General features: G+C 37.6%; 1 protein-coding gene across 8 annotated transcripts in view; it reads right to left on the bottom strand.

Moving 5' to 3' along the window:
• The window catches only part of plch1 (phospholipase C, eta 1), a 69,121-nt gene that overhangs the window by 11,265 nt on the left and 31,256 nt on the right, over positions 1-26,600 (bottom strand). For all 8 annotated transcript variants that reach the window (XM_025898263.1, XM_005459606.4, XM_025898265.1 and 5 more), the window contains 12 exons: positions 25,725-25,871; positions 21,376-21,619; positions 20,880-21,009; positions 18,263-18,433; positions 17,607-17,700; positions 15,940-16,143; positions 15,193-15,313; positions 9,874-10,045; positions 6,759-6,866; positions 4,129-4,284; positions 3,334-3,396; positions 621-715 (listed from right to left, as the gene is read on the bottom strand). In XM_025898263.1, coding sequence (XP_025754048.1) covers positions 621-715; positions 3,334-3,396; positions 4,129-4,284; positions 6,759-6,866; positions 9,874-10,045; positions 15,193-15,313; positions 15,940-16,143; positions 17,607-17,700; positions 18,263-18,433; positions 20,880-21,009; positions 21,376-21,619; positions 25,725-25,871 — 1,705 coding nt within the window. The remainder of the gene's footprint in view (positions 1-620; positions 716-3,333; positions 3,397-4,128; positions 4,285-6,758; positions 6,867-9,873; positions 10,046-15,192; positions 15,314-15,939; positions 16,144-17,606; positions 17,701-18,262; positions 18,434-20,879; positions 21,010-21,375; positions 21,620-25,724; positions 25,872-26,600) is intronic.

Below are 26,600 nucleotides of genomic sequence, written 5' to 3' on the forward strand. Positions count from 1 at the left end.
TCAGGAAAAGTATTTTGAATATTTTGAGTTTTACTTCTGACAGATAATGTGGCATCAACAATTTTGTCAAATAAATGACCAAAGTTTTTCTAATTATGGTTTTGGATACCACATCCATCTTTGACTACAAGTTAATAAGCAGATGAGCTGTGGGATGTGTTTTTATTATTATTATTATGTGATGTATTCTGTTATGGCGCCACTTTCATGCATGCTAGACTCTTGGTATTATTGTGCTTTTGTAGTCAGTAAAATCAGGGTAAAATCAGGGTAGGGAAGGCATAATTGCACAGCAGGGCATGCAGGCTGAACATTACAGATAAATTTGAGCAAAGTGGAAAAGGGTGACTGTTAAATATAGACTCTAAATAAGAAGAGAAGAAAAAAAAATCTAGGTTCTCGTCTTTTATGCTGGTGGTAGCTCCAGATTTGACTCCTTAAACTTTCCCCACAAAAACAGTCTTCTCCAGCAAACATACAATATTTGTCTGGAGAAGCTTCAGTGTTTGCATAGCACAACCAGTGACCTGAATTGTTTCATGCTCCCAGCAGTCAGCAAGTATCCAACCTCTCAGCTGTCAGAGATTGTCAGTATTGCGATGAAGTGGTTCAAAGGTCACCTGTTGAACTGTCCTCCAGCCTCCCTCCCAGACCTCTCCTGACCATCTTCTTCCTTGTCCATGCTTTGGCATGTCAGCCTGGATTTGGAGTGCCTCTGGACAGTGAAGAGACAGGGATATGTAAACAAACACACAATTACACTACTGTAAAGGTTTGCCCTCTAAATAAAAAGTATAAACCAAAACATATATAATATCCATAAAGCCACCTACATTCTCACAGCACATGTTCTTTATGCCCACGAGTTGTCGCTAGTGTTTTTTTCAGCAAGTCCTTTTCACTGTGGCTGTTGCAGTATGTTTGAGTGTGTGATTGTGCATGCCAGGGATGTTTCATACATAGCATACTCAATCACTGCAAGACTTTTTTTTGAATAAATTGTTTCTGTTTTCTTAGTTTTGTTGTGCGTTTAGTTAGTCTGTTCTATCAGCGGTAAAGTGAAGTTAAGAAGAGTAATTACAGGGTTAAGGCTGCCTACCAGCAGATTACTTGCACCCATGTGTGCACAGATATATACACACACGTGGGAGGGTGCACAAAATGCAAAGAGGGAGGCATAAAAGAATGAAGAGTAGATGTGTGTGGGCAGTAGAGGAAAATGAGGAAGGTAAAAGGAAGCGAATGGCTAGAGAGAGAAATTCAGAGAGAGAAATAACCAAACTGAGGAATGTGGGAATGTTTAGGGAATCTTTTCAAAAACCACCACCCACTTAAAACTGACCCGAACTTACATTATATGCATGGTAAATTGAAATCATGCTGAAGAACGAAAGCACTGTTCAAGAAGTTGGTACAAAATCTCCTGCAGAGGGTCAGCTCTGTTAAGATCTGATGAGTTCAAAGGCTGTAACTTAGATTCACATAATTTCATACTCATTAAACCATTCAGTGACCTCTTTTGCTCAATGGATGAGACTACTCCCATCAAGATGGAAATCTCTAATCAAAGGATAAAGGTGATTACTCATAAACTTTGCATGTACTAGTTTATGGTATGTGCAGGGACCATTCTCTTTATGTCAAATTTAACATGTCAGAAACTAAGCTTAACCATTCCTCTAGTGCCAGAGTTAAAAATTCTGGGGGTTTTTCTTTAATGTGTCATAAAGTGTAATTTACATTAGAATTTGCTATAAATGACTTCAAAAGAAGCTTTCAACTGATAGAAAGCAGCAGTTGCTTCTGTTTCACTTCTTGTAAGTGATGCTTATCAGTTAGAGAGCTGTCTCTGATGATTAAATACAGCAAACAGTGTGGGAAGGTTGCACCAAATAAAAGCTCTGCTTAATAAAAACATATGTAGTCTAACATAACAGCTTTGAGGTAAGCACTACCTTCAAGAAGGCTTTAAAGTTATTTGGCTTTTTTTTCCAAACTATTTTAAACAAGTGTTGATAAAAAATTATGTTCATTTTCAGGGTTGTTACTAAAATGCATTGCAATATTGCAATTAGATGATGAGCTGGTATAAATTTAATGTTAAGTTTGTGTAACACTAGCTCTTGCCTAGAAGAAGAGCTGGTCTCTTTCTCATATACAGTGAATACAACGCAGCACTAACACTGTCAGGCTTGGCGTAGCACAAAGACTGTAAGAAGATCCACACACAGTTACTGTCATTGTTTTGTATTTTGTATTATTATATAGTCTTTTATTTCACTGCTACTTAGGTTCTAGTCTCTTGGTTACTGTTCTGTGCTCCGTGCTCTGTGTCTCCTCAGTCAGTGTCTAGTCTGTGTATTTGTGATTCCTGGTTCTTAGGTTTTGTTTTGTATCTATGTTTAGTTATGTCTTCCCTGTCAACCGTGTCCCCTTGTGAAGTCTGCGATGTCCGAACCTGTCCTGTGTTTCCTGTTTTATTTTGATAGTCCTTGTCCTGTGTGCAGTGCATCTAGATTTGTCTCCCCTTGTCTCATTATGTCTAATTAGTCCCAGCTGTGTTTCCCTCCTGTTTCCTATTCCCTCGTTACTCCCTTGTGTATTTAAGCCCGATATTTTCCTTTGCCCTTTGTCGTGTCATACCTCCTCATGTACTGTGAGTCTCTCGGTGTTGCTAGTTGCCCCGTGTTTTGTTCTTAGTTTTATTCTCAGGATTTTGGTTTGTTTTTCTGTGAGTTTATGTCATGAAGGATGTTCCTCTAGCAAGAAATAAAGCTGCTGTTCTAAGGTTATTTTCCGTGCACAAGTGTCTGCATTTGGGTCCACTTCCTGCCTGCTCCAGCCATACATGACAGTTACAATATCTACAGTAAAGTCTGACTAATTAGCATTCTATATCTAGTTTGGTTCGTGGTTTAAAATAAAGAGAAAAACATGGTATGAATACAACAAACTGCAATTGTGCTGTTGAGCGGATGGAGCATTAAATCACCAAGCTGGGTGAATTCAATCAGACTGGCTGCTCTGACGAGAGACTCATTGATTTCAGCCGTTTAGTACAGGCTTGCAAATTTTTCCTTCATGCACAAAGACAGCATTGATTTCTTGGGGCAAGTTTGGTCTGCCGTTCAAATAAAACAAAATCTCATCCTGCTGAATATTAGTTTCCCCTCCCAAAAAAGATCATGTGAAAGTGGTTTAACATTCTAAGAACTAAAATAAGTGATTACAACCTAACCTGAAGCTGAACAAAGATGAATTACATTTTGGGACCCCAGATAAATAGAATAAGAAACAAGCACATAAAGCCACCTCCTTTTCTATGCTTCTTACCTTCTGTTTGAGTGTCGTGATGAACGATCTGCTTTGGGATTTCTTCAGAACCCCTCTGGAGCTCTAAAATATATATTTAAAAAAAATGCATTCAGAGGCTTTCATATTTGTGTTCACGTGCAATTTTTTAGATTTGTGCGTGGGGATCATTTGGTGTGAATCTTATAACAGTCACATTAGCACCCAAGTGAGTCACTTAAAGCCTAAATCTCAAGAGATAGGTATAAAAGACATTAGGCAGTACAGTACAATACAACTGATAAGTGGGTGGGAAAAAGAAAAAAAATTACAGTAAGTAACACCTGGAAATAAATAAGTAAAAAAGTGTGGTGACAAAATGAGGTGAAGGGTATCACCAGCCAACCATGAGTAGAATAAAATGAATAGGAAACCCCGATGCACAACACCCACTACATTAAAATGGCTGTCAGGAAACTGAAGCTTCTAAAAATAGCACAAGAGGCAAGCAGGGAAATTAAATATTAAGTAACACTGCAGACATTTAGTTTCTCATCACTTTCAGTCTGTTTTGACATCCTTTGGATGAAACACCACTTACGTGGGTGGAAACATAAGATCTCCTTCAGACAGATGTGTGTGTCTCTGTGTTTTCATGTGTTTGGTGAGTGTGTTTGACCTATGAGTGGTGCAGTAACTAGTCTGCTCATTTATTTTCTCCATGACTAATCCCATGGCCTAGTTTTATCCCCTTCTTTTTTTGATTTCTTCTCTTCATCTGTTAACAAGTATAACTCTCCTCCATACGCATCCCCACATATCGCCTTGGGGCTTTACCTGCCGCAGATTCTTCTGAAGACCCTGGTGTGTGGCTCGGAGCAAAGCTCTGATGCTGAAGCTGTCAGTGTCTTCCTTGTCTCCGATCCGAGACTCCTTTAAAAGAGAGTCCAGTTTCTTTCTGATGTGAGACTCCACCTGGTGATGACCATTGCCCTAGGTGAAAGAAGGGACAAAAGGAAAACGTTTTCAGTATGGTGTAGAGTAATGCCTTTTTGAAGCAGGAGCACACCTTATCGCTAATGCAAGGCACCTGAAATTGCAACACCAAACTGCCATAAATCAAACCTGTATACACAGTACCATATATTTGCAAGAAATAGAAGTAGAAGATGATAACTGCATATAATCACATATAATCTTGTGTATATCTGAGGAGTATCGATTTCCTTTCCACAGGTCAGAAGTGCATAAGTGGTAATGATAATGACTAAACATCTCCCTCTTGTATAAAACTGTACACCTGCTAAATGAATGGCTGAATGTGAATGAGCAATTTTCTCAGTGAATTATATCTGGAGCTCAGTATGTGCATCATTCCATTCAAAATGACAATAAAAATAAATATTTACAAACAGTCTGAGTAATCAAGACCATGCAAGTCACCTTTTTACAAATCCGATGCATCATTACTGTACAAAACTTACACCACACTATTATTGTAATGTTCAGCTGTGACTGCTGTGAAAGCAGACTGGTTTAATGAGCTCAATACAAAACCTCCCATCAGTGGAAACCTGCCATCTCCCGTTTTAAATTGGCAATGATCATCTGAAGTGGCATCTGCAGCCTCGTGCCTCTCAGCTAAATGTGGAAAAATGATGCCATATTTGGTTACACAACTATACCATCTGGAAGAGTCTTGTCCTCTTTTAAGCATTGTAAGGAGGACCATGGCACTATTGTATCACAATATGATGATGATTAAGAATAGCTATGAAAATAGCTCAGGGAAAACTAAAGAGCAGTTATCATAAGCTGGCATTGATGGCATTCTTGGACATATTTTCTAGCAGGCTGAGTACTGAGTACATCAAAAGTATTTTTTTTTTCTGTTTACTTTTGACTTAAATCTACGCCTGCTTGATTAAGCACCGGTTATTTCAAAACATTACAACAATGACGATCATTAAAACTTTGCAAGCAAAAATTATTGAACTCATTACCTCTAGAACAACAATACCATTTAGATCTCATTATCTAACCTCTGTTTATGGTCTCATATGTGGCGGTTGGGATTAATTCAGTCCAAACTGTTTGGGTTGTTTTGGTTCGCTTGCCTGTTTGCTTTTTGACAGGGTGTTGTTTTTGTTATTATTTTTTGTTATTAATTTTGAATTAAGATAAATCATTTATCAACATCATGATTTATCATAATTTAAGTTCATCGTTAATTAATCAGTGTTACTTGCCCTGATTGTTGATTTTCATGGTATAAACAAGTGTGGCTTAGAAACTTATCTGGAGACATTTCTTACACACAGCTCAGTAATAATATGGTAACAGTGTGATAACAACATAGAAATGAGACTGTAATAACATGGAAATGGCAAGTTAATTACCAAAGCAACATTCAACTGAAATCCAAGTAATATCTTGTATCGACAGTGGTTCTACCTGAGTAATATTACATCATTTTTTTTTTTTTAATGTGGAAATGAAATACGCAGTTTTGCATCATATTATAATAGTCTCATAATCATATTATCATCATATTATAATACTGTTACCAACATAGTAATATTCTGTTACTAACTGGTTTTGCCTAATAAGCATATATTGGTTTCCATATTATGACCCTTAGTTTCTGATCCCTTATAACCCAATTGCATAAATTTCAGGGTAATATTACTGTGGTGCAAATACTGTTGGTACAAGATAATACTTGTTTAATAATATGAAATTATTTTGATAATCAAGTGATAATAACTTGCTATTTTCATCTTATTACCTTCTTGTTTCCACTCTATTACCCACTATTAATATTGCACAGCTGTTATAAAAAGTGCTACAACTTCCGATTATTTCCATAGAGAATATAAGTAAATGCATTTTTTGAATTTTATATTTTTCAAGAAAGTTAGCGTAGATGCCATTTATTTACATTTCTAATAATTGTCACTAGTGTTTTGATGGAAAAACAATTGCAAAGAAAAGCTATTCTTAAAAGCAGACAACTTTAGCTTTACAATTTTGTTTTCTTTATATTTGTGCCAGTCAAAACATTGTCTGAACGTGTTGATAATAATCATAATTATGGATCGTATAAGAGCATGTTGTGTTATTATGCATGCTGCTAAAAAAGTGCAAACCTTCAGTGACAGGGAAAGACAGGAATATTGGAGTTGTCTGAAAATGAGTAAAATGAAAGGTTTTCTTGGGTGACTGATCTTCCAGTGTGCTTGACCATCTTATTTTCATGTTATTATTTATGATACAGATTTTTTAATGTATATATTAAGTGCATAGATACAAAAAAGTCAAGAAAGGATGACAGCATCTAATTGAAAACAAGCAAGAAGGTTTCAAGTAATCCAAAACAACATGTCTATTTGGACGTGATAATTTGAGGGTTTATGCTTCATTGTGTGCACATCATCATCATTCATAGATTTATTCCTCTCTCTTACATTACTGCTCTTGAGCTTGAAGTCGTCCTCAATTTCATCAGCGCTGTCATCATCGGACACCTCCCCTTCTTCAGCATCTGCAGACAGATATGCAGGCAGGCGTTTTCCCTGCATGGGAAAAAAGCACAGACAAAGACATAAGAGGATAGACATTTGACCCATGCATATGTCTTAAATGCATTGCTCATCCCTTTTATACACATGAACACCCACACTGCTTGGACTCCTAAGATAGTCCAAGAATAACACCTCACATTCAATATGTTTGACTTCAGAATATATACAGGCAGATAATGAGCATCCTCGTAATTTTTGAAGATGCTTTACTCGATTCAGCAGGCAAAAATTAAAGGATATAAACACAGAACACAGCACACATATGTGCAACCACATACATTCTAAACAGTCATCTGCAGTCTCTGAGAAGCTCTCTGAGCACTCCTTTCAGCACACAGTGGAAGCCCATTAGTAAGCCACTCTGGAGGTGTGAGTGGGAGTTAAAATTTTCTAAGCTTCTCCTTCCACTATCAATGGCATACTCTATGCTTACTGCAGTACATCACCACCCTCACTTCAGCAAGTAATATATCCCCTTTCCTTCTATGTATCTGTGACTGTCAAAAATCTTTACGCCAGTTTTCTTCATTGTCTTGTGACTCTCTGGCCTCTTCTGCTCTTGCTCTTCTGGTTTATTGAGAAAGTTGAAAGCCTCTCAAACAGAGGGACAAAAAAGATGGGGAGCAAAGGGCCTTTGTAGAAAATCAATAATGCTCTTTAACTTTGCAGACATCTGACCATTTAAGACAGATCCAGGTTTTCTTTTCACAGAGAACAATGCAGACCTTCTTCAACATTACAGATAAGCTGCACTGGATCTCATTCTTATATATATATAAAAAAAAATCCAACAAATGGTGAAAGCTTTTGTTGGACTCTCTCTTGGAGTCTCTGGGCAACTCCTACTGCACTGGTGGATAAAGATCTTGTCTTTTTAGATCAACCACAATTTAGAGATCATTTTTGCTGGACACCTTTACTGCATCTCGGGAGACGCTATTGCTCTAAAGAGATAAGCTTGTGAGGCTAGACATGGTAAGCTTTTTAGATAAACTTGCAAGTGCAACATCCATTGTAAGGTCACTCTAAATTGCTGCTTTTATCTTTATGATTACATGGACTGAAGAATATATCTGATTGCTGTGGAAGTACACCAGTTTAGTAATACACAAAAGATTGTGTGTGTTTAAAAAAATTTGGTAAAGTATATTTTGTTATTGCTTGTTCACATTGAGGTGTACTGTGAACAAGCTTAAAAGAAACTTCAAAATCAATCATGTTTCATCTTTAAATGACGTAGTACAAAATAATCATAAAGCATATTATGGTAAGAAGCCTACTGGCTGCTGTTAAGATGCAAACTACAACAGTCACATGCCAACTTAAAAACTATTAAAATTACCCCAAAGGAAACATTTGTGTACACTAACCAGGCACTCTTTTATGTACATCTGTCAATTTCAAATGTCTCACCAGCCAATAATAATGCATGGATAGATTTAAGTATATGCACATGGTATATGCACATCTGCTAAAGCTGAAACCAAGCATTGCAATCTGGAAGAAAGGTGCACTTTGACCTGCTGGTTGGTGCCAAATGGGCTGGTCAGATATTTCAGAAACTGCTGATCTATTGGAATTTCCAATAAAACTATCTCTAGAGTTTACAGAGTATGGTCTGAAACACAGAAAATATGCACTTTTCTGCTTAAAAAAAAATCCTTGTGGATGTCTTAAGTCAGACCAGACTGATTTGAAAATCACACCAGATGACACTCCTGTCAGCTGAGAACAGGAAACTGAGACTACACTTTACACAGGCTCACCTAACTGGACTGAAAAAAAATGTAGTCTGACAGGTCAAGATTTCTCTTGGAGCATTCACGTGGCAGGATCAGAAATGTAAATTGGTGTAAATATCATAAAAACATGGATTAATGCTGACTTTGTATCAATAGTTCAGGCTGCTGGTGATAGAATGGTGTGAGGAACATTTTCTTGGCACACTTTGGGCCCCTAACTACCAACTGAGCATCGTTTAAACACCACAGCCTACCCGACTATTGTTGGTGACCATGTCCATCCCTTTATGACCCCAGTTTACCATCTGCTGACAGGCTGCTTACAGAAGGATAAAGTGCCATGTCACAAGCCTCAGATAACTGAATTTTAAGTTAATGAAAAACTGCATTTTTTGTTATCATCTGTCATTTGTGGAAAATTGCAATGTATTGAGTTGCTTGAATAAGTACAAGAAACTGTTTTGGGTTTCATTTATTCAATTTGCTAAATACAAATAAATAAATAAGGATGATAAACTTTGATATTTCAAGGATTTGTTGTGATGTTGTATGTGGTGGGTTGTATTATAAAATATTTTTCAATTCAACATTGCTAGTTACAATTAGTTGTCACAGTTGTTTTAAAACCTAATCACACACCCAAGCACAAAAAAAGACAAAATTGTCACAACATCTCAGAAAAAGCTTAAAGACGGTACAAGGTTGGGCTGCAATTTAATAATTTATTCTCTTTGAAAGTTTTAAGGATACATTTTGATCCAGCACCCTGAAGAAGATTTGATCCTCTGAATCAATGTTGCCTCGAAAACTAAAATAATTTAATCATTAAACTGGAGCTCAGCAGTTCTCCAGACTTTTCTTTTTTGTGTTTTGTAGTTACCAAAACTTAAAGCCTCACTCATCATATACTAGCGTCTCGTTCTTCTCTCTTTCTTGCCTATGATTAATACATTGACCTAGTTTTTCACCACTTCCACACCCTCTCCCTCTCCCTGCTCCTCTTCCTTCACTTCATGTGTTTATGGGAAATAATTAGTGGCCTTGCAGTACCTTCTGAACTCATGCACATGAAGTAAAATTGGCACATGCACACTTCTTTCTTCACTGAAGTGAGAGGAGAGCTGATGCAGTTGCATTCATTCACAAGTGCACTAACTGACAAGTCATATTTGAATTCAGTAAGACATTCATTCATTTAAAAGCATGCACTGTCAGTCCATCTTCCATTCGTCTAACCACTTTAGATTTATTCTTACTTTGATGAGTATCTTGCCTTGCAGGCTGTGAGGACTGGGTAATGTTTTGCAGTTTCCACTCAGTACATCTCCTATGTCCAGTTTGTCTGCAAAGATTTCTCGCAGGTACTGTGCAATCTTCTTTTGCTGCTGGATGCTACAGTGGTTCTCTATGGAGAGAATCACTGGATACCTTTAAAATAAAAGAACAAGAGACATACTCAGCTTTCTTTAAGTTACATAAACGCTGTCCACACTCTCAAAATGTGCCTTAAACGAAACCAATGGACTGAAGTGAGATGGATCTGCTGACATGATCATAAATCACATTTCAAACTGTGCTCCCATTTCTCACCTCAATCCAACAGAGCAAAGAGGAGGTAAATCATAAAAATACAGCTGCACCTCTGTGGCATGGCATGGTGTATGCGAGTCAGTGGGCTGTGTGTGTGTTTTTTCATTTAGAAAAGGTGAAATGACTTGTGGCCACACAGCAGCACAGCTCAAATGTCAGGTTTGTCAGACTGACAGCTGTCCCTCAGGGGACACAGCCTCGCTTTCACTCCCACCTCTGATCCTCGAAACACACACTTGCATGAACAACACACACAGGGACATGTGTGCGCATACACACACACACACACACACACACACACACGCACACACACAGACGCACGCACTAGTTCTCTGCCAAAGAGCTGAAGACCAAAAGAGACAACAGAGAGAGAGTCATTTCATTTCAAACATCTAGCAGCTCCTCTCAGGTGAAACACTGAGGCAGCCCAATGAACTGCGTAATGTGTGCTTGTGCCTGTTTGTGTGTGCGCGCATGTGATGCGGGACAGCAGAGACTCACTCTCTTCCATTATAGCCTCGGGCCCATTAATCACATTAACAGGTGGCACCGATGATAAAAAATTTATTGAATATAGAAAGTGAAAACGGCAACAGGAGAGAAAAGAGAGCAATAAAGCACATGACATTCATTTTATTAGTCTGTTCTTGCTGTCATTATTATTATAAACACTTAAGTTAATTAGGATCAGCAATTTTTTCATAATTGGCAAGTTTCACATGACAACACTAAACATTTATTTTAAACTAGAGCATATCATCATGAAATCTTTGTTTTATTTCTTGGGTCATTACAGTTTTTTCTGAATGCTTAAACCCTAACTGTGATTCTTATAGCACAATTTCTAAAACTATTAAAACTTATAGCAAAACCACTCACTGAGTTTGCAAAACTAAAAGCACAAACACTGCTTTGCACTCGGTTTGCCATTTTGTAACACACACTTTGCAAACCTGTAGTTACAATCCACTGCACAGCACTCTTTTTGCAGAACTGTGAACACAACTCACTGCTTTACACTCAATTTCCAAAGGATCAACACACTCCTAGCAAAACTATACACATTTAAGGCCATTATTTACACTATTTTGCCAACTGTCTGGCACACTGTCACATGTGAAAACTTTTTTAGATAATTAGTTCACTTTGCAATCAGCCTATGCACTATAATACAGGTAAGCTCTGTGTGTGGAGTACAATGGAGGGAGCAGGAAGAGTGAGAAGTAGAGGAGGCCGAGGAAGAGGATGTGGAGGTGAAGAAGTAGGACGAAGAGGACGACAAGGACAAGGAGGAGCAAGAGGAGGACGAGGAAGGGGGAGAGGAAGGGTAAGAAGAGTAAGAAATAGACTTGCTGATGACATCAGAGCTACAATAGTGGACCATGTAATCAACCATGGAATGACCCTGAGGGAAGCTGGCCAACGGGTCCAGCCTAACTCGAGCCGCTACACTGTAGCAAGCATCATAAGGACATTTTGAAATGAGAATCGGTTAGTACAGTCACTTTGCACTAAGATTTGTAGCACTGCCATATTCTAATGAAAAACACAACAATACCATAGATGTAAAAATACTGAAATTGTTACTTTACAGAATTGCTAAATGACCAGATGCTGGGGGCAGAGGAAGCATGTTCACTGCAGACCAAGAAACCCATATAGTCATTATGGCGATTGCAAATAATCCTATACTTGGAAATAAACACTTGTGTTTGTTTTGATGTGTGTGAATAAACACCAGTACTTGAAGTTTGGATCCCTCTGTGCTTACGGATCTATGACAAAAGTATGAGCTCAAACTGACATAGCCTACCTTGTGCACAGAGAAAGCAAAAGCCAGATGTGTTTTTTATTCATACCATCAGTGTGTAGTTGGTGCATTGTGTGCTTATTAATATGATGGCTTGCGTTAACCGTTGGATACGAAAATACCATTTTTACAAAGGTGTGGAGAGTTAAGCAAGGGTTATTCGCTTTTACAAGAAAACTACAATGTTTTGCTGATTGGGTGAAGAGTTTTCTTATTTGTGTGTAGAGTTTTGCAAAAAATAGCCAATAGTTACAAAAAATGTGCTCAAGCCATCAGAAAAAACTGTAATGGCTTAAACTAGTGACTTGTACTCAGTGCAGTTAGGTCCACAATTTGCTGGATAAAGGCACCTTTTTTGTAGTTTTGCTGCTGCACATAACAGTGGAATCAAACAGTTACGTGATGGAAGACTGTGTGTTTTAATTTGAGTTCCCCCCCTTCCCCCCAAATAAAAAATCCATTATCTGTCATAACTGCAGTTGTAGGTGTGTCACAGGCAGAGTTGTGGACCCAAAAGGACTCAGCAACACAGTACCAAACTCAAAAGCACAACTTTAATGCTTTAAAATAATTTAAAATAAAAACAGGAACAAAAGCCAAAAGACCCAAGTAAACGGTCACAAACATAAAATAATCTGACCCACTGACAGGACGACAAACAGATGGACAGAACCATTACCCACAAGGGGAGAGAAGAGAGGGACATGTAAACAATAGCTGTGTCTCGTTTCAGGGGCTGCATCCTTTGGAGGACCCGACCTTCACGGTCTACGTGGGCCAGGTCTTCTGAAGACCGAGAAGGCCAGAAGTGCGAGGTTGTGAAATGGGACAGTCTACCCTTCTGTTTAGTCAGTTTTGTGTTTGAAGTTTATTCAGCTGTGTGAAAACTATGACTTTAATCTCAGCCAAACCGATTTACTCACGAACAAATAAAACACTGAAAAAAGCCAAACAATAACATTTTTAAGTTATCTAAGTGACTTATATATCGTGTTTAACCTGAGTAGGGAAAGAGCGCGGGGGGTATGAAAACGATGTGCTGGGAGTCCGGTGTTCTCACTGGCTCTAGTCAGCCTTGACCTCCCGGTCAGCTATCGAACTGGTGGGTAACAGACTTCTCTGAAAATATGTTAAAAGTTTATTTTGTGACCCAGAAAGAGTAATATTTCAAACTCTTTAGCCATGCTCCTCCGCCATTGCCGCATTTGAAAAGTATTTTTATATTATTAAACAAATATTATAAATAATCATTTAATTAATAAAGTATTGAAAAGAGTGATAAGAGTTATATTACAACTAAGTAGCTGCCACCATTGTTGGAAACTGGAATTGGCTGTGCCACACTAGGAATTCTGGGATAGGTTGGGCCACGAAGGATTAACCCGACCTATCCTTCAAATTCGGGGAAATGAAGAACGCAATTGTCGGCCGCATTTGGAGCAGCCTTCAAATTGATAGACTTCGTCGCGTCGCTGTGACGTAATCGGCCTTCAAATGCGGCCTCCAAAGGATGCAGCCCCTGAATTGCGACACAGCCAATATACACACAAGGAGGATAACGAGGCAACAGGCCACAGCTGACATTAATCTGGCTGACGAGACAGGGGAAGCAAAACTAAACAAAATACACATGAAACAGAAGACTATCAAAATAAAACCAGGAAGTACAAACACTGAGGCCATGACTAAAACACATGGGCTTGACACTGAGACTGGGGGAGAACACAGAAAGTAAATATAAAACACGAAGACATTATAACCGAAACCTGAAAACTAAAAAACAAAACTAGGGCCCGAAAAAAAAAAAACTAAACATAGCAAAAATACAACAACAAACAGAAACTAAACCTTAGAATATTAAATAAACCGGAATCAAAAAGGTCCAATTACATAAACACTGGATCACAGACCCAGCGCCATGACATTACCTGTTTAAGAATTACTTACAGAAGCTTTAAGTTTTAACAGTTAGAGGAAAATCCTGGAGACAATTCAGTTTTACTTTGTAAGTTTTTATTGGATTTTCAAATATGGGGCCTAAAGAGATGGTAGTGCAAGAGGTTAAAAATTAATGGATAATCATGGTATTATTTCCATCGTTAAGAAAAACAACATCGTAACATCTAATTGAATAAATGATACATCTACCTCAGGCAGGCAGATGTGTTCAGATGTGTAGGGGCTATACTCTTTGCTCAGAGTTCACCAAATACTGCAAAACTGATCAGACAGTCTTTAGCGATGCAAACGGATAATAACCGATTATTACAAATTTTGATCCAGCTAGGTAACATAGTAGTTATACAGGTCTATAGAACATGTATCATGAATTTTAAAAACACAAATTTAAGCTTCATTAATATCAGTGTCCAAATGGTTTAAAGTAAACAGTTACAGACAAACTCTGAATAGGACACGCCGTCAATCTGGTCCCTTTAAACTCAAAATAACCGTATATTTCTGCCAACAATGTCTCAAAAATGAACAAAGTTAAGTTGAAAATAAGTTAAACAACAGGCATACGACTTTTAATTAACTTTACCAGACATTTCAAAATGCTGCCAAATGTAGTCACACTTTTTGTTTACTTACAGAAACTGAGGGTACTCCAATATTGTCTTTATTAGAAACAGATAAATGGTTTTATAACACAATCGCTGCCATCACAAGAAGCTGCAATACTGGATGTCAAATTGAGCCAATGTGGCAGCAGGAAGCTGCATCATTCAACACTTTGTTTGGGTAATGTTGGACCTAACAGAGACAAACTGTGGCTCCTCGGGGAGCTAGAGGAAGTGCTGCTAAACAGATGGCTGGGTAATAGGTACTATTTAGTGCCAGGAATCACAGTGTTCTCTTATTATCTACTTTCTGCAACTTCGTATTTAAACATTTCTGGGGAAACTTTCAATGTAATCATCAATATTTCATTATAGCAGTGTGTGAAAAACAGAAATTCTGTTTATGTCATGTTAGTGAGTAAACTGAAGGATAAATAAGGCAAACATCATTTCCATTTGGTATTCAAAGCTGTTTTCTCCCACTAAAGTAATGGGATAATGGGATAATGGAAGTGTCTAGTTTCCATTAAGCATTCACAAACACTCTGTCTCTCTCCTGCAGACACACACACATAAAAAAACACACATATAAACACACAGAAGTTTTGACTCACTGGTTATTTATGAAGGCGTATTTATTGATGGTCTCTATGACAGACTTGAATGGGATCTTTGAGGTCAGAGTGTAGCCATGCTGGACCATCGGCTCTCCTTCGGGACCATCCCAACAGTCCACTGTAGGAGAAGAAGAAGCAATGATTCATAAATACCGAAACTATTTATATACAGTTCTCTCCTCGGAAGAAAATGCAGGAGCACAATGCTGCTGTTTTACGTTTTTAGTCTGTTATCACTGTTCAGCTTTCCATATGGGAAACACAAAAGATATTTGAATAACATTTGATTTCACAGGTTTTCTGCATGTTTTTAAATGTTATGACCAGTTGGGGTATTACAGTTTGTAAGGTTATATTTTATGTTAAAGTGAAGCTCTTTTGTCCCCAAAAGGATCCATGCAGTGAGAAAAAACACACACACACAAATAATTTAATACATGCTGAAATCAAGATCCCTTTTTACAATTATGAGCCACCAAAAAAATCTTGTCTAATTACATTTTCACCATAGACATACTGATTAGTTACAATAAGAAAGGCTCAGGTGTTACTAGTTACATTAATGAGGGTACTGTTCTACAGCATGAACCATTAAGCAGTAGACCCAGTGATGTAGTGTAATGGAAGTCATCTTTCATCTATTTAAATATTTTTACCTTCCTTTTTCCCACTTTTTTCCTACATGCTTAATTGACTTCCGTGCAATGGGTCAGATCACACATTTAAATAGAGATATATCTTTACCTTCCACACAGCGGCAACCAGACTGCAGCACCCAGGCATACATGTCAGTCTTGGAGTGGGAGAGGAGCTGATCTCCGGTCAAGTAGGTGTTGTGAGAGGAGGCGATGAAGTAGTTACACAGAGGCTGGTCCATGTCTTGATTTACCTCGTGGTGCAGTGGGTTGAAAATGTCACACGTTGGACAGCGCATGAAATTTGTAAAACCTGAAAGTAAAATATGAATTTTAATTAACAAAAAAAATTATAGGGGAAAACTAAACATCCATACTAAAGGAAGTACTGAAACCATAGTTTCAGTTATGTTTTACAGCTTTTGTGTGAAATAAAATGACCCCCTTTTTTATATATCTTTATTTTTCCTAAACTAGTAAAATGTTTTTTTCTTTTTTTGAATAACAACCCATAGGGACTATTTCATAACTTCTACCCACATCTCTTGATCACCAAGTCAGTCTCTAGAAAAACTACAAATAGATGACAAACAACTCTAAAAACCACAGCGCTGTGGTTTCAAGCCACACTGTTAGATATACTTAACATTGTTAACTTTTGGGGGTGGTACAGCATGAATGGGAGTAAGAAGGAAGAAAGTTTCCTTTCATCCAGCGAGAAAGCAAAGAAATGAGGCAGGAATACCAAGAGCAAGCAAAAATAAGGAAGACAAAGGAAGGAAGGAAGGAGAAGCAGAGAGTTAATGTGGGACAGCAGACTGAGGAGGAGAATTAAAATAAGAAAGAGATTAAAAAGATGTAACACAAATTTGGTGATTGATCACATGTGCCTGACCATGGTATATTGAGATTGTTTAGATTTTAACAGTACACTTGGAGGCATGAATATTAACATCTGTTGGAAACACAGATGTTAAGAGACCAAAAACTGTACAGCACATCTTATTCTTCATGCTATAGAAAAACATGTACATCCTGTGACTTCTATTTGAACACCCATAATTCAGAGCTGCAACAGGGTCATACCGATCTGGGTGGCCAGACATACAGGCAACGGCGGACTTCATGCCTCAGACGACAAGATTAGTCTTACCCCCTTGTCCTCCCACCCCTCATCTACTCTGGCCTCACTGACTTTTCTCTTTTCCACCACCCGCATTCTGATTTGCCAATTTTCACACTTTGGCTGTCCTCATCCATCCTCACGCCTTCTCCTCCTTTAAGGTCACCCTTTGAGTACATGGGATGTTACTTAAAATGACACTCAGAGATAAAACCAGAATCATTCATGGTCCTCCTTTTATAGTTCCCATCATTTCTTGCCAGCAGTTTATAGTATTTCTATTATGAGGACTGGAATTTACAGTCAATAATAAGAAAAACTGTTTATGAATGTCTAATATCTTTATGAATTTTAACCTGGAAACATATAAAGGGTAAAATAATATTTCATAATTTTATTTTTATTTTTTTAACTGGCCCCTTTGTCACCTCCAATAGACCAAAATGGCATCAACTCTATCAATAGCTGGTCTTGATCTTAAGAGTATGAAAACTAATTGCAAAAAAAGTAATTAGTATTAAGTATTAAGTATTAGTGTTGCAAAGTGATGATGTGCCATGACAAACACAGTGAAGGAAAGAGAGAGGCTGACACCAAGATTTAGAAATGCAAACAGCAAACTTTGAAAGGGAGGATAAAGAAGTTAAAGTTACCTTCAATCCCCATAACACATTGTTGTTTATTTTCTTCTGACACTTCAAACTTGTCAATGATTTCTGCAACATACTCTGGAGTCACATTGGTCATCTATACAGAAAAAAAGCAACATAAAATGTGAAAAGACCTATATTTGCAGCATTTGAAATCCAGTAATGCATCTAGTTTTATTTAAGCCTAGAAGGTCGAGGGAGTCAATGTGACTTCTCATTTTTGAATTAAATTCAGCAGCTCAATTTTAGAAACATATTAACCTGAGCATATCGGTATGGGAAAAAATGGAGCATGATGAAAAATTACACCATTGAAATGTAAGAGAAGTAAAAACTCTGTTAGAAAAAAGAAAACCTTGAGAAGAAAGAAAAAGAGCATAGAAAAGTCATATAAAACAAGTCAAGTGCTCCCATGACACAAACCAATTTTAGATGCAATGCATTGGCTTAGTGGAGCAGATTCCTCTGGGCACACAGCTTAGGAAAAGGGAGTTAGACACTGGAGTAACAAGGAGAGAGTGAATAGGAATATAATGAATTTCTTTTCTGAGGCCGAATTACAAATTAAAAGAGCTGATTTTTGAGACTCTGGTTTGGACTGCTCATTATAAAACTGTGGTGGGTTTTAACATCCTTTGCTGAGAATTTGATTGGCGCACCTTTTGCTCGTTGTGCAGGAAGTTGGCCAGTTCTTCTGCTGTCAGGTGGTCCTTCCTATCGCTGTATGCCATCATCAGCAGATACAGGTCCCGTCTAAGAGACATCATCTTGTAGAAGACAGAGAACTCCTCGTATGTGAGGGTGCCCTGATGATCATCTGTGTCTGCTTCCTGTGATGATGACAGAGTGATATGTCATTGGCAATATGACTATAGCTTGGAAAGCCTATTATTTTCATGCAAACTCATGCTCTGCAGTGTGATTATCAGCACAAAGCTTCTCTGGGACAGAAATTACAATTGAACATTGTTGTACTGTGTGTCATGTTAAGCTCATCTTCTTCAGTTCTGACTAAATCTACCGTTGGTGCTTGTTCTTCCCAGTGAATCTGTAGTTCAATGTGACATTTTGTCAGAAGTCTGAAAAGTGCCGTGAGTTCTTCCCACCTGTTAATTTATGTGTTCCTTGATATTTGATGCAAATGATCAAAATGCAAGAAGTTGCATATTCTATGTCCTATAAGTGAAAAGCTATTATCAAACCTACCAACATACAAAACAATGCAAATAGTCTTAAACTGTGCAGGGGTACACACGGCAGCTGCATACTGGCTCATCCTTTAACACTCATACAGCACAGGTTCACAGCAGCAGCAAGCAGACACCACGGACCAGCATTTTTTATATATATAAACACATTACTACTTCCTCTTTTTTTTTTCCTTTACTCATATCTCACTAGATGTTTCCAGGGGACATACACAGCTGGGCTCGCTGCTTATTCTATCCTGCCACCACGCTCCACCGGCTCTGTGGGATCCAATGTCTCATATTACCTGGATCTCACGGAGGCCAATTCGACACTAAATCTAATAATACTAGCTAATGCCTCCATCGCAATCCCATAATGAGCTCACTGTGAGCATTGGGGACTCGATCACAGACAGAATCTACACACAACGAAAAGGATAAATCACTGTGATTGACTTGGAATACATTGACAGAAAACAGACAGATTCTGGATATTTTAAGCACCAAAAGCTGTTCAGGTGATGATGTCTCCTGGTGCATCACTGGAAAAAGATATATTGAGGAAATTTTCTTTCTAATCTAAACGCAGAGACTGAACACTTTCAATTTATTCCATTGTGAGAGGATGAAACATTCTGAGATTCACTGTATCATCTGTGAATTAATGAAAGATTGGAAAAGAGGAGGCTTAAGAGGGTTAATAATGTTCAGATTTTTCTTATCAGCAAATTAGATTTATTTAAAAAAATGATGTAATTCTTGGCTTAAATAGGGATTTACCACACAATATGTTCTCACGAAGAGCGATTTAAAAGCTTAAAGGCACTGAAACCATTTCTCAGCCTCTACATTTGAGCAATAGGCCTACCAATGATTTCATCAAGTATGGTTTCGCTGAGTTTTTGTTTTTGTTAAATTGAGAGAACAACAACACTTCTTTGATGTAGTCATACCTGAGCAACTTGACAGTTGTGGCCCTAGTTGCCTATTGTGCCAGGACACCTACACAGGTAATCAAGCCGTTAAGATGAGTTTTATTTTTTTGATGATGGGATGTGAGAATGATTTAACCATCCCAGTTTGGATCTTCACAGTAACAAATTGTCAGATTGTTGTAATTACTTCTGATGTCTTTGTGGCTGGATACATTTGTTGGGAGGGACTACCTTGTGTCATTTATGTTTGTTTTTGTGGTAATTAAAAGTGGGAGCTTTATTTTTAATGCTGTACCTTCCTAAAGTACACAACAATTAACATTAGAAAAGCCTGCAGTATATACAGTCTGTGGCAGGGGGGCTACCAGAGGGTCCAATCCTGCCCACAGAATGGCTTTGAAAAATGTGGACATTTCACATGAGGAGGGCATAAAACGTCAATGTTTTACTGTATTTACAGTCTTCTTGCTGATAAAGATATTAAAAAGTAAGAAATTACTGATCCATTTAAGGTAAATAAAAAATAATAGAAATTATCTGTGAATTCACATATAATCTATTGCTTTATTTCTGCCTCTGCAATCCCAGTGAACAACAGTAACTAGTTTCCTTGATTTACTCCAGCTGCATTTCTTTATAATGTAGAGAAACTAAAACCAAGTTGAAATTGCAATAATCTTTCTCAGGGCATCTCTTGGATTGAATGTGTACTTAAACTTATTTACACCGAAAGTAATGGGAATCAGATGTTTTATATGGGTTGGAATAGTTTTACTGGAGCAACCCAGCAAAATGAAATTTGTCACATGAAGAAAAAGGAGACTGACATTCCTGGTTTATGCAGCCGGGACATTCCTCACTATCACTACTCTTCTTACATTAAAATATTCTTTTCCTATAAAATTATCTTGTGCATAAGGGCTAAAATACTACTAAATATCTCTAACATATATATTTGAATTACACATAGGCATAATAATTATAGCAGTTGAGCTCCTTTAATGTGCTTAAATGCAAAACCTTTATGTTGACCTAAATATTGTATATAAAGGAATTGAAACTGACTGTCTGTTTGACTTTGTTCAATTTGGCAGCAACGCTTCAAGTGGACTGTAATGGCTGAATGATTTGCAATGGTTTCATATTCTAACCTGAAACATTTGCTTGACCTTCCTGCGTGGCAGATTGACATTCAGCTTATGAAGAAGTTGGTAGATTTCGTCAATGTTTAGTAGGCCATCTCCGTTCTTATCGGCCTCTTCAAACGTCTGCTTCATCCATGTGAAACACACACACATTAAGGAAAAAGAGGTAGGTTTTATGATTATATGTTTATAAAAATTGTCAGGATAATTTTGGGCATTTCCACTTGTTTAATAGGAAACACAGACAAACGTGGATGAAAACAGTTTAGGCAAGAATATGCTGATTGCCAGCTTTAATAGTAGAAACAATTTTTTGACAGTTTGCGGTAATGCAACGTTATTTTCTAAAGGAAAACAATTATACTTTGCATTGTGGTGAAGCATTTTCTTTTAAAGTATTAAATGTTTCCTTCTGAGCTTAAAAAATATGAATACAAAACTGTTTTCCTTCCTATAAAACCGATGTTCATGATTTCTGTGTAGCTATTTGTTTAAAGGATATTGGTCGTGTGTACGCTGGCGCTTGGCCAAAGAGTCCTCATCACTAATTCCGGCCATTAGGTAGCGAAGACCAGTTATCCAGGTTCTGGCTTCCTCTGCATTTGATGTCACCAGGTCAAGGGACTCCATGTGGTTTCCATGATAAACTGTGAAACAGCAGGCAGGGTCGAAGGTGCCATCCGCATGCCGATGGAAGATGTCCGACTGACCGCCCTCTGTCACCTTATACAGTGAATCAATGGTGACTGACAGTGAAAAGAAAAGATGGAAAGAAAGGAGAAAAATAATTAATTAAGAAGGCAGCTTGTAGGTATCATTAATAATTTTCTCTCTGGTTAATACTGAATAACAACTTAAATGAAAGGCTGCTGATATGAAACTTTTTAAAAAGGATCTAGTTAGTTACCTCGTATAATAGATGTATTATAGTAGTAAACACTAAAGCCTTAGTATAACATTGTTGGCAAAAAATATATTGAAAAGTGACAGAGTTATGCCATCTGTTTACATCTAAGACACAGACATTTATCCCGTGAATGCCAATTTGCTCTAAATTATAGTGTACAATAAAAATTTGATGTTTAATCTATAGCAAAAATGAAAAAAAGCAGCACCCAAATGCTTTTAAAAAAATCAATAAAAAATGATATGCATTTGGTTCAGTTTAAATTTATTTATATGGAGCCAGTTGTCTCAAGGCAATTTATATTCCAAGGTAAAGACCATAAATTGTTAAAGAGAAAACCCCCAACAACCAGAGTATTTCCAGTGAGTAAACACTTGGTGACTATAGGACAGAAGAACTCCTTTTTAACAGGATAAAACCTGTGGCAGAACCAGGCTCAATGAGGGGCAGCAATCTACCAGGTGGGGGGTGAGAAGAGAAGGGAAAGAGAGGGAAATAAGAAGAGAATAGAGTTTTTAAAGATGAATTCTTAAATAAGGTTGAATGGGTTTGAGGGCTGGAAGAGACAGGATGGAAAATTTAAAGTTCATTATTTGCTGACAAATTGAAAAAAATATGAATTAACAAAATTAATTGCCTTTAACTTCAAGAAACAGAAGAACCTACAGAAGCATAATGACAAAAATGCGAAGCCGGCAGAATAAGTGCAAAACATAAAACAAGGGATGACATGAAAAGAACATGAAAAGCTTTTTGAAAAATCACCATGATTAAAAAGATGCCAGTTCCTTCACACACTGCTTTTATGTGAAATACATAAAGGCAGAGAAAGAACATAAGCTGCTCCTATAGGCTTCACCATATCACAGCCTAATAAGATTTCAGTATAAACCCAGCTAACTATGAGTCTGTACCTTTGTGAGGAGAGAGAGAGTGCCTGCAGTAAACTTTGACCTTTGCTGACTCTAAAATCCACTCAATGCAACGCTTGTTGCTGCTTTTTTCCTTATGTCTATAAAATGTTTTGTTAATGACCCTCATCAACACACAAACCCTTTTACTCAGAACAGTAAACCTTTTTGTTTTAGCATAATATATATATGACTAATTAAAGAATTGATGAGTTTTTCATTAAATTAATTGCCTCTCTACTCATCCTAAAATACATTTTGTTATGATCCATTCGAAAATTATCCACCATCACACTCTTACATAATCTCATCTCTGAAATCCTGCTACAGTATGACAGAAAGTAACAATATGGCCGCCTTGTTTTGATACTGATAAGAAACACACACACACACTGTCAAAGAAATATTCAGGCAGTTGTTGTGTGTTTCTATTAATCATGTCAATGGAGAGTATCTAAGAGGCTTATCTAATGTTGACAGTCTACTCACAGACACACACAAACACACACACACACTGCCATGTACACATGTAAGGACAGGTCCATAGACAGATGTATGCCTTAGTGGGTTGATATAAAATAAAAAAGTGCCAACGATGCTTTGAGGGGGCCGTGAAACATATTACGATAATCCTCTCAGAGCCAGAGCAATGTGGCAAACTCAGATTATTAAACTTCAACAGACATTCCAGGAAAAAAAAAGGTTTACTGCTGCAAAAAAAGGAAATAGCCACAATCTCTCAAGCACTTTGAAACATGATACGTGCTAAAAAATAAATAAATAAAAGTATTATTAGTGCTATTATTATGTAAGTAGAAATAATCTTATGCTGATAGCTTTTTATAGCTTTAACTGTTGAGTATTGTACTAGAAACAGTAAAATATCAAATAGTGCAACATCTGCGTGATCAGACAATTAGGCATGCAAAGAGCAGAGTGGGGTTTGTAATCTCTCTCTCTCATTTGTTTAGATCTAAACAACAAAAGCGTCTTGTTTCAACCCATAGCACATTATTTTTTTCTGTATTAAACCAAATCACAATCTTTCCAACAAGTTACACAGGTGCAAATGACAATATATAATATCGATGACATTATTCTAGGATTTGTTTTATTTCATGATTTTAAACCAAATTCAGCAATTCATATTAATTACCTAGTGCATGCTGCAATATTGTTTGGTCTTCTTCAGGCCATTGTTAGGAGGCGGCTATGCAGCATAATGATGTCATAATATATCACAGCCAATTAGAGTTTTGGGTATGTAAACATGATGTTACTGTTGTGAAATAAAAATGGCACAATTCTTTCCTAAGGTGCTAAAGATGTATAAAAACAAACAGGTCAATTTAGCCTGTTGGTATGTAGTTGCTAGGCAATATTTTGACATCATAATATCTGTATTCATAATATACATAGGAACGTTGAGGGGCCTAATATGTACCTTTGTGCAAATTTTGGTTGTTCAGCTACTGATTTTTTAAGAGAACTTCGCTGAGATAAAACATTTGTGTGTTATAGTAAGATGCTGTAGAATATTACAGTAATGTATGACACAGTAGTTTAATAGTAGCATTTTATAGCACAGTCTTGTTAGAACTAGCGGTGGGCGATATACTCAATGTATTACGATGGTTAAAATGGCTTTATTCTAACCACCAAGTATAAATTGCAAAGGCAATATTAAGCTGTCTGCATGTAATTGACTGAGGTTTTTTTCTACCACAAACTGCGAATGCATCATTAACCCACCCCTCCCAACCAGAAAAAGTTCTACCTGGCACACTGCGTTGAGCATGCGTATTTATATACTACCAGATAGGGAAAAATATGGCAACAGCGGGAATTTCAGACGAGCGAGGGAATGAGACTCGCTGTCATTTGGATATAACGAGGAGGATGTTGCACAAAATGTGGTAATTTGCAAAGCATGCTGTAAAATTGTTGCCGCAAAAGGCAGCAGTACCACAAATTTATTCCACCAGCTGAAAAGTCATACAGTGTAAAATGAAGAATGTTTTAAAGTCCACATTTTCCTCATATCGCCTAGTTGGAACACAACTGAAGAAAATTAAGAAGGACAATCATCTCAGCAACTAAAGGAACGGGCCAGCAATTTGAGGCAGACTTGAGCAACTAAAAATCAGAACATCAAACAGAGAAATGATCTGGTTTTCATCAATAGATATATCTCATGCTGCTACTGTAAAATGTCTGCACTCTACTTCGGTCATACGGCATCTTGTGGTAGCAGCCACAAAGACTCTACAAACCGAGTTGGGGTTGATGGATGGGTCGACAAATCACTTGATTTAACACAAAAGACTTCTGCTCATTTCTGATTTTTAATCAAAAATATACACTACTTTCAATCGTGAGTATTTCTCAGACTTTACTCCTCATTTATATTGTAACAAAAGAGCCTTTTTCAACAAAGAAACCTTTTAACAGGATTTAAAAACTTTTGGATTCATTACTGAACTTGCCTGGTTGGCCAACTCCTCTCAGCATTTTTTTTCAGTCACTATTTTGCACTCTTGAGTTACAAAAGCAACCATTTGACCGATAGACTAGGTTAAAGCATAGTATGGTTGCCTGTAAAAACTACATAAAAAAAAAAACATCAGATTTTTGATATGTCAGGGGATTAATGTGCTTGACATTTAAGCTTCAGTACGAATCTTTGGACCATAGTGGAAATCGCATGCTCAGACTCAAGGCAAATCACCCATATGGTCACTTAGGTTGAAGGCTTGTACAGTGCTACTTCTTGATGTGCACCTTCAACTTAGACAAACTATGAAAAAAAGTTGGAATAAAGAAGATTTTCTCCATTAAATGTATCCACGATGTTTAGAAATTATACCATAATTTGATAGAAAGCCGGACAGAAGGACAGATGCAAATAAGAGTTTGTGTATGTTATTTTGAATCTGTGTGTCGATGCAGAGGAGTGTGTGTGTGTGTGTGTGTGTGTGTGTGTGTGTGTGTGTGTGTGTGTGTGTGTGTGTGTGTGTGTGCATGCATACTCACTCTTGGCCTTCTCACTCTTGCGTGAGGGCTTCCAGCGGATGCAGGAACGATGTTCATCCAGGTAGAAGAGCCTTACCAACCCTTTGGATCCAGCCTTCAGCTTTACCATCTGTGTCCCTGACTGCATAACACTCATGCATCGCTCCACTACAAATAATGCAGACACACAAACACAAACAAGGTTAGCAGAGAACCATATCAAGACAAAAAAAGGAACAGGTGTTTGGCTTTAACTGTATTTTCTCAGGAAGAAGTGTGGCAAAGTGTCACAGAGTCACACAGTTAGTAGTTGAGCCAGCAGCTGATGTGGGTCAGACACCAAAATGAACAGAGATTCTTCTGTGTAAACACACAGGGCTGCTTTTCTGTTACCCCGCTGACCTCCCCATGAGAGCAGCTCAGAGAAGGAAGAAGTAGAGCGATCTCAGAGAGAGAGAGACTCATCTAATGTGTATGTCTCTGTTCTAAGTTTCACAGAGAGCCTAAAGAACTGTTTGAGGAAAAAATCTTCACATTATGATGAAGCAGGTGGAAGCTAAGATTGGGCTTCATTAAAGGCTGCTGAATTTGTTACATACCTCTGCAGATTTTTTCAGTTTTAGTGTTTCAGTGGTTTCTGGTGTCTGTCTCTGCATTTTTCCCTCTTCCCCAATACAGCTGGATTGAATGCAATTCTCTTTGAGGGTCTCACAGTATTGAATGGATTTCTGCAATAAACTGAAATAATTCAAAAGCAGAATCCGTGTTGCTGCTATTCTGGATTATCTACAGACCTCACTGTGAGCAATATGATTTAAATCTATGATTTGTTGATGTTGTCTTTGTGGAGAAGGGTTTATGGTGACTGGATTTAGATGAATTCACTGCCAGGCTTCA

This window comes from Oreochromis niloticus, linkage group LG14 (assembly GCF_001858045.2).
Source record: "Oreochromis niloticus isolate F11D_XX linkage group LG14, O_niloticus_UMD_NMBU, whole genome shotgun sequence".
NCBI lineage: Eukaryota > Metazoa > Chordata > Actinopteri > Cichliformes > Cichlidae > Oreochromis > Oreochromis niloticus.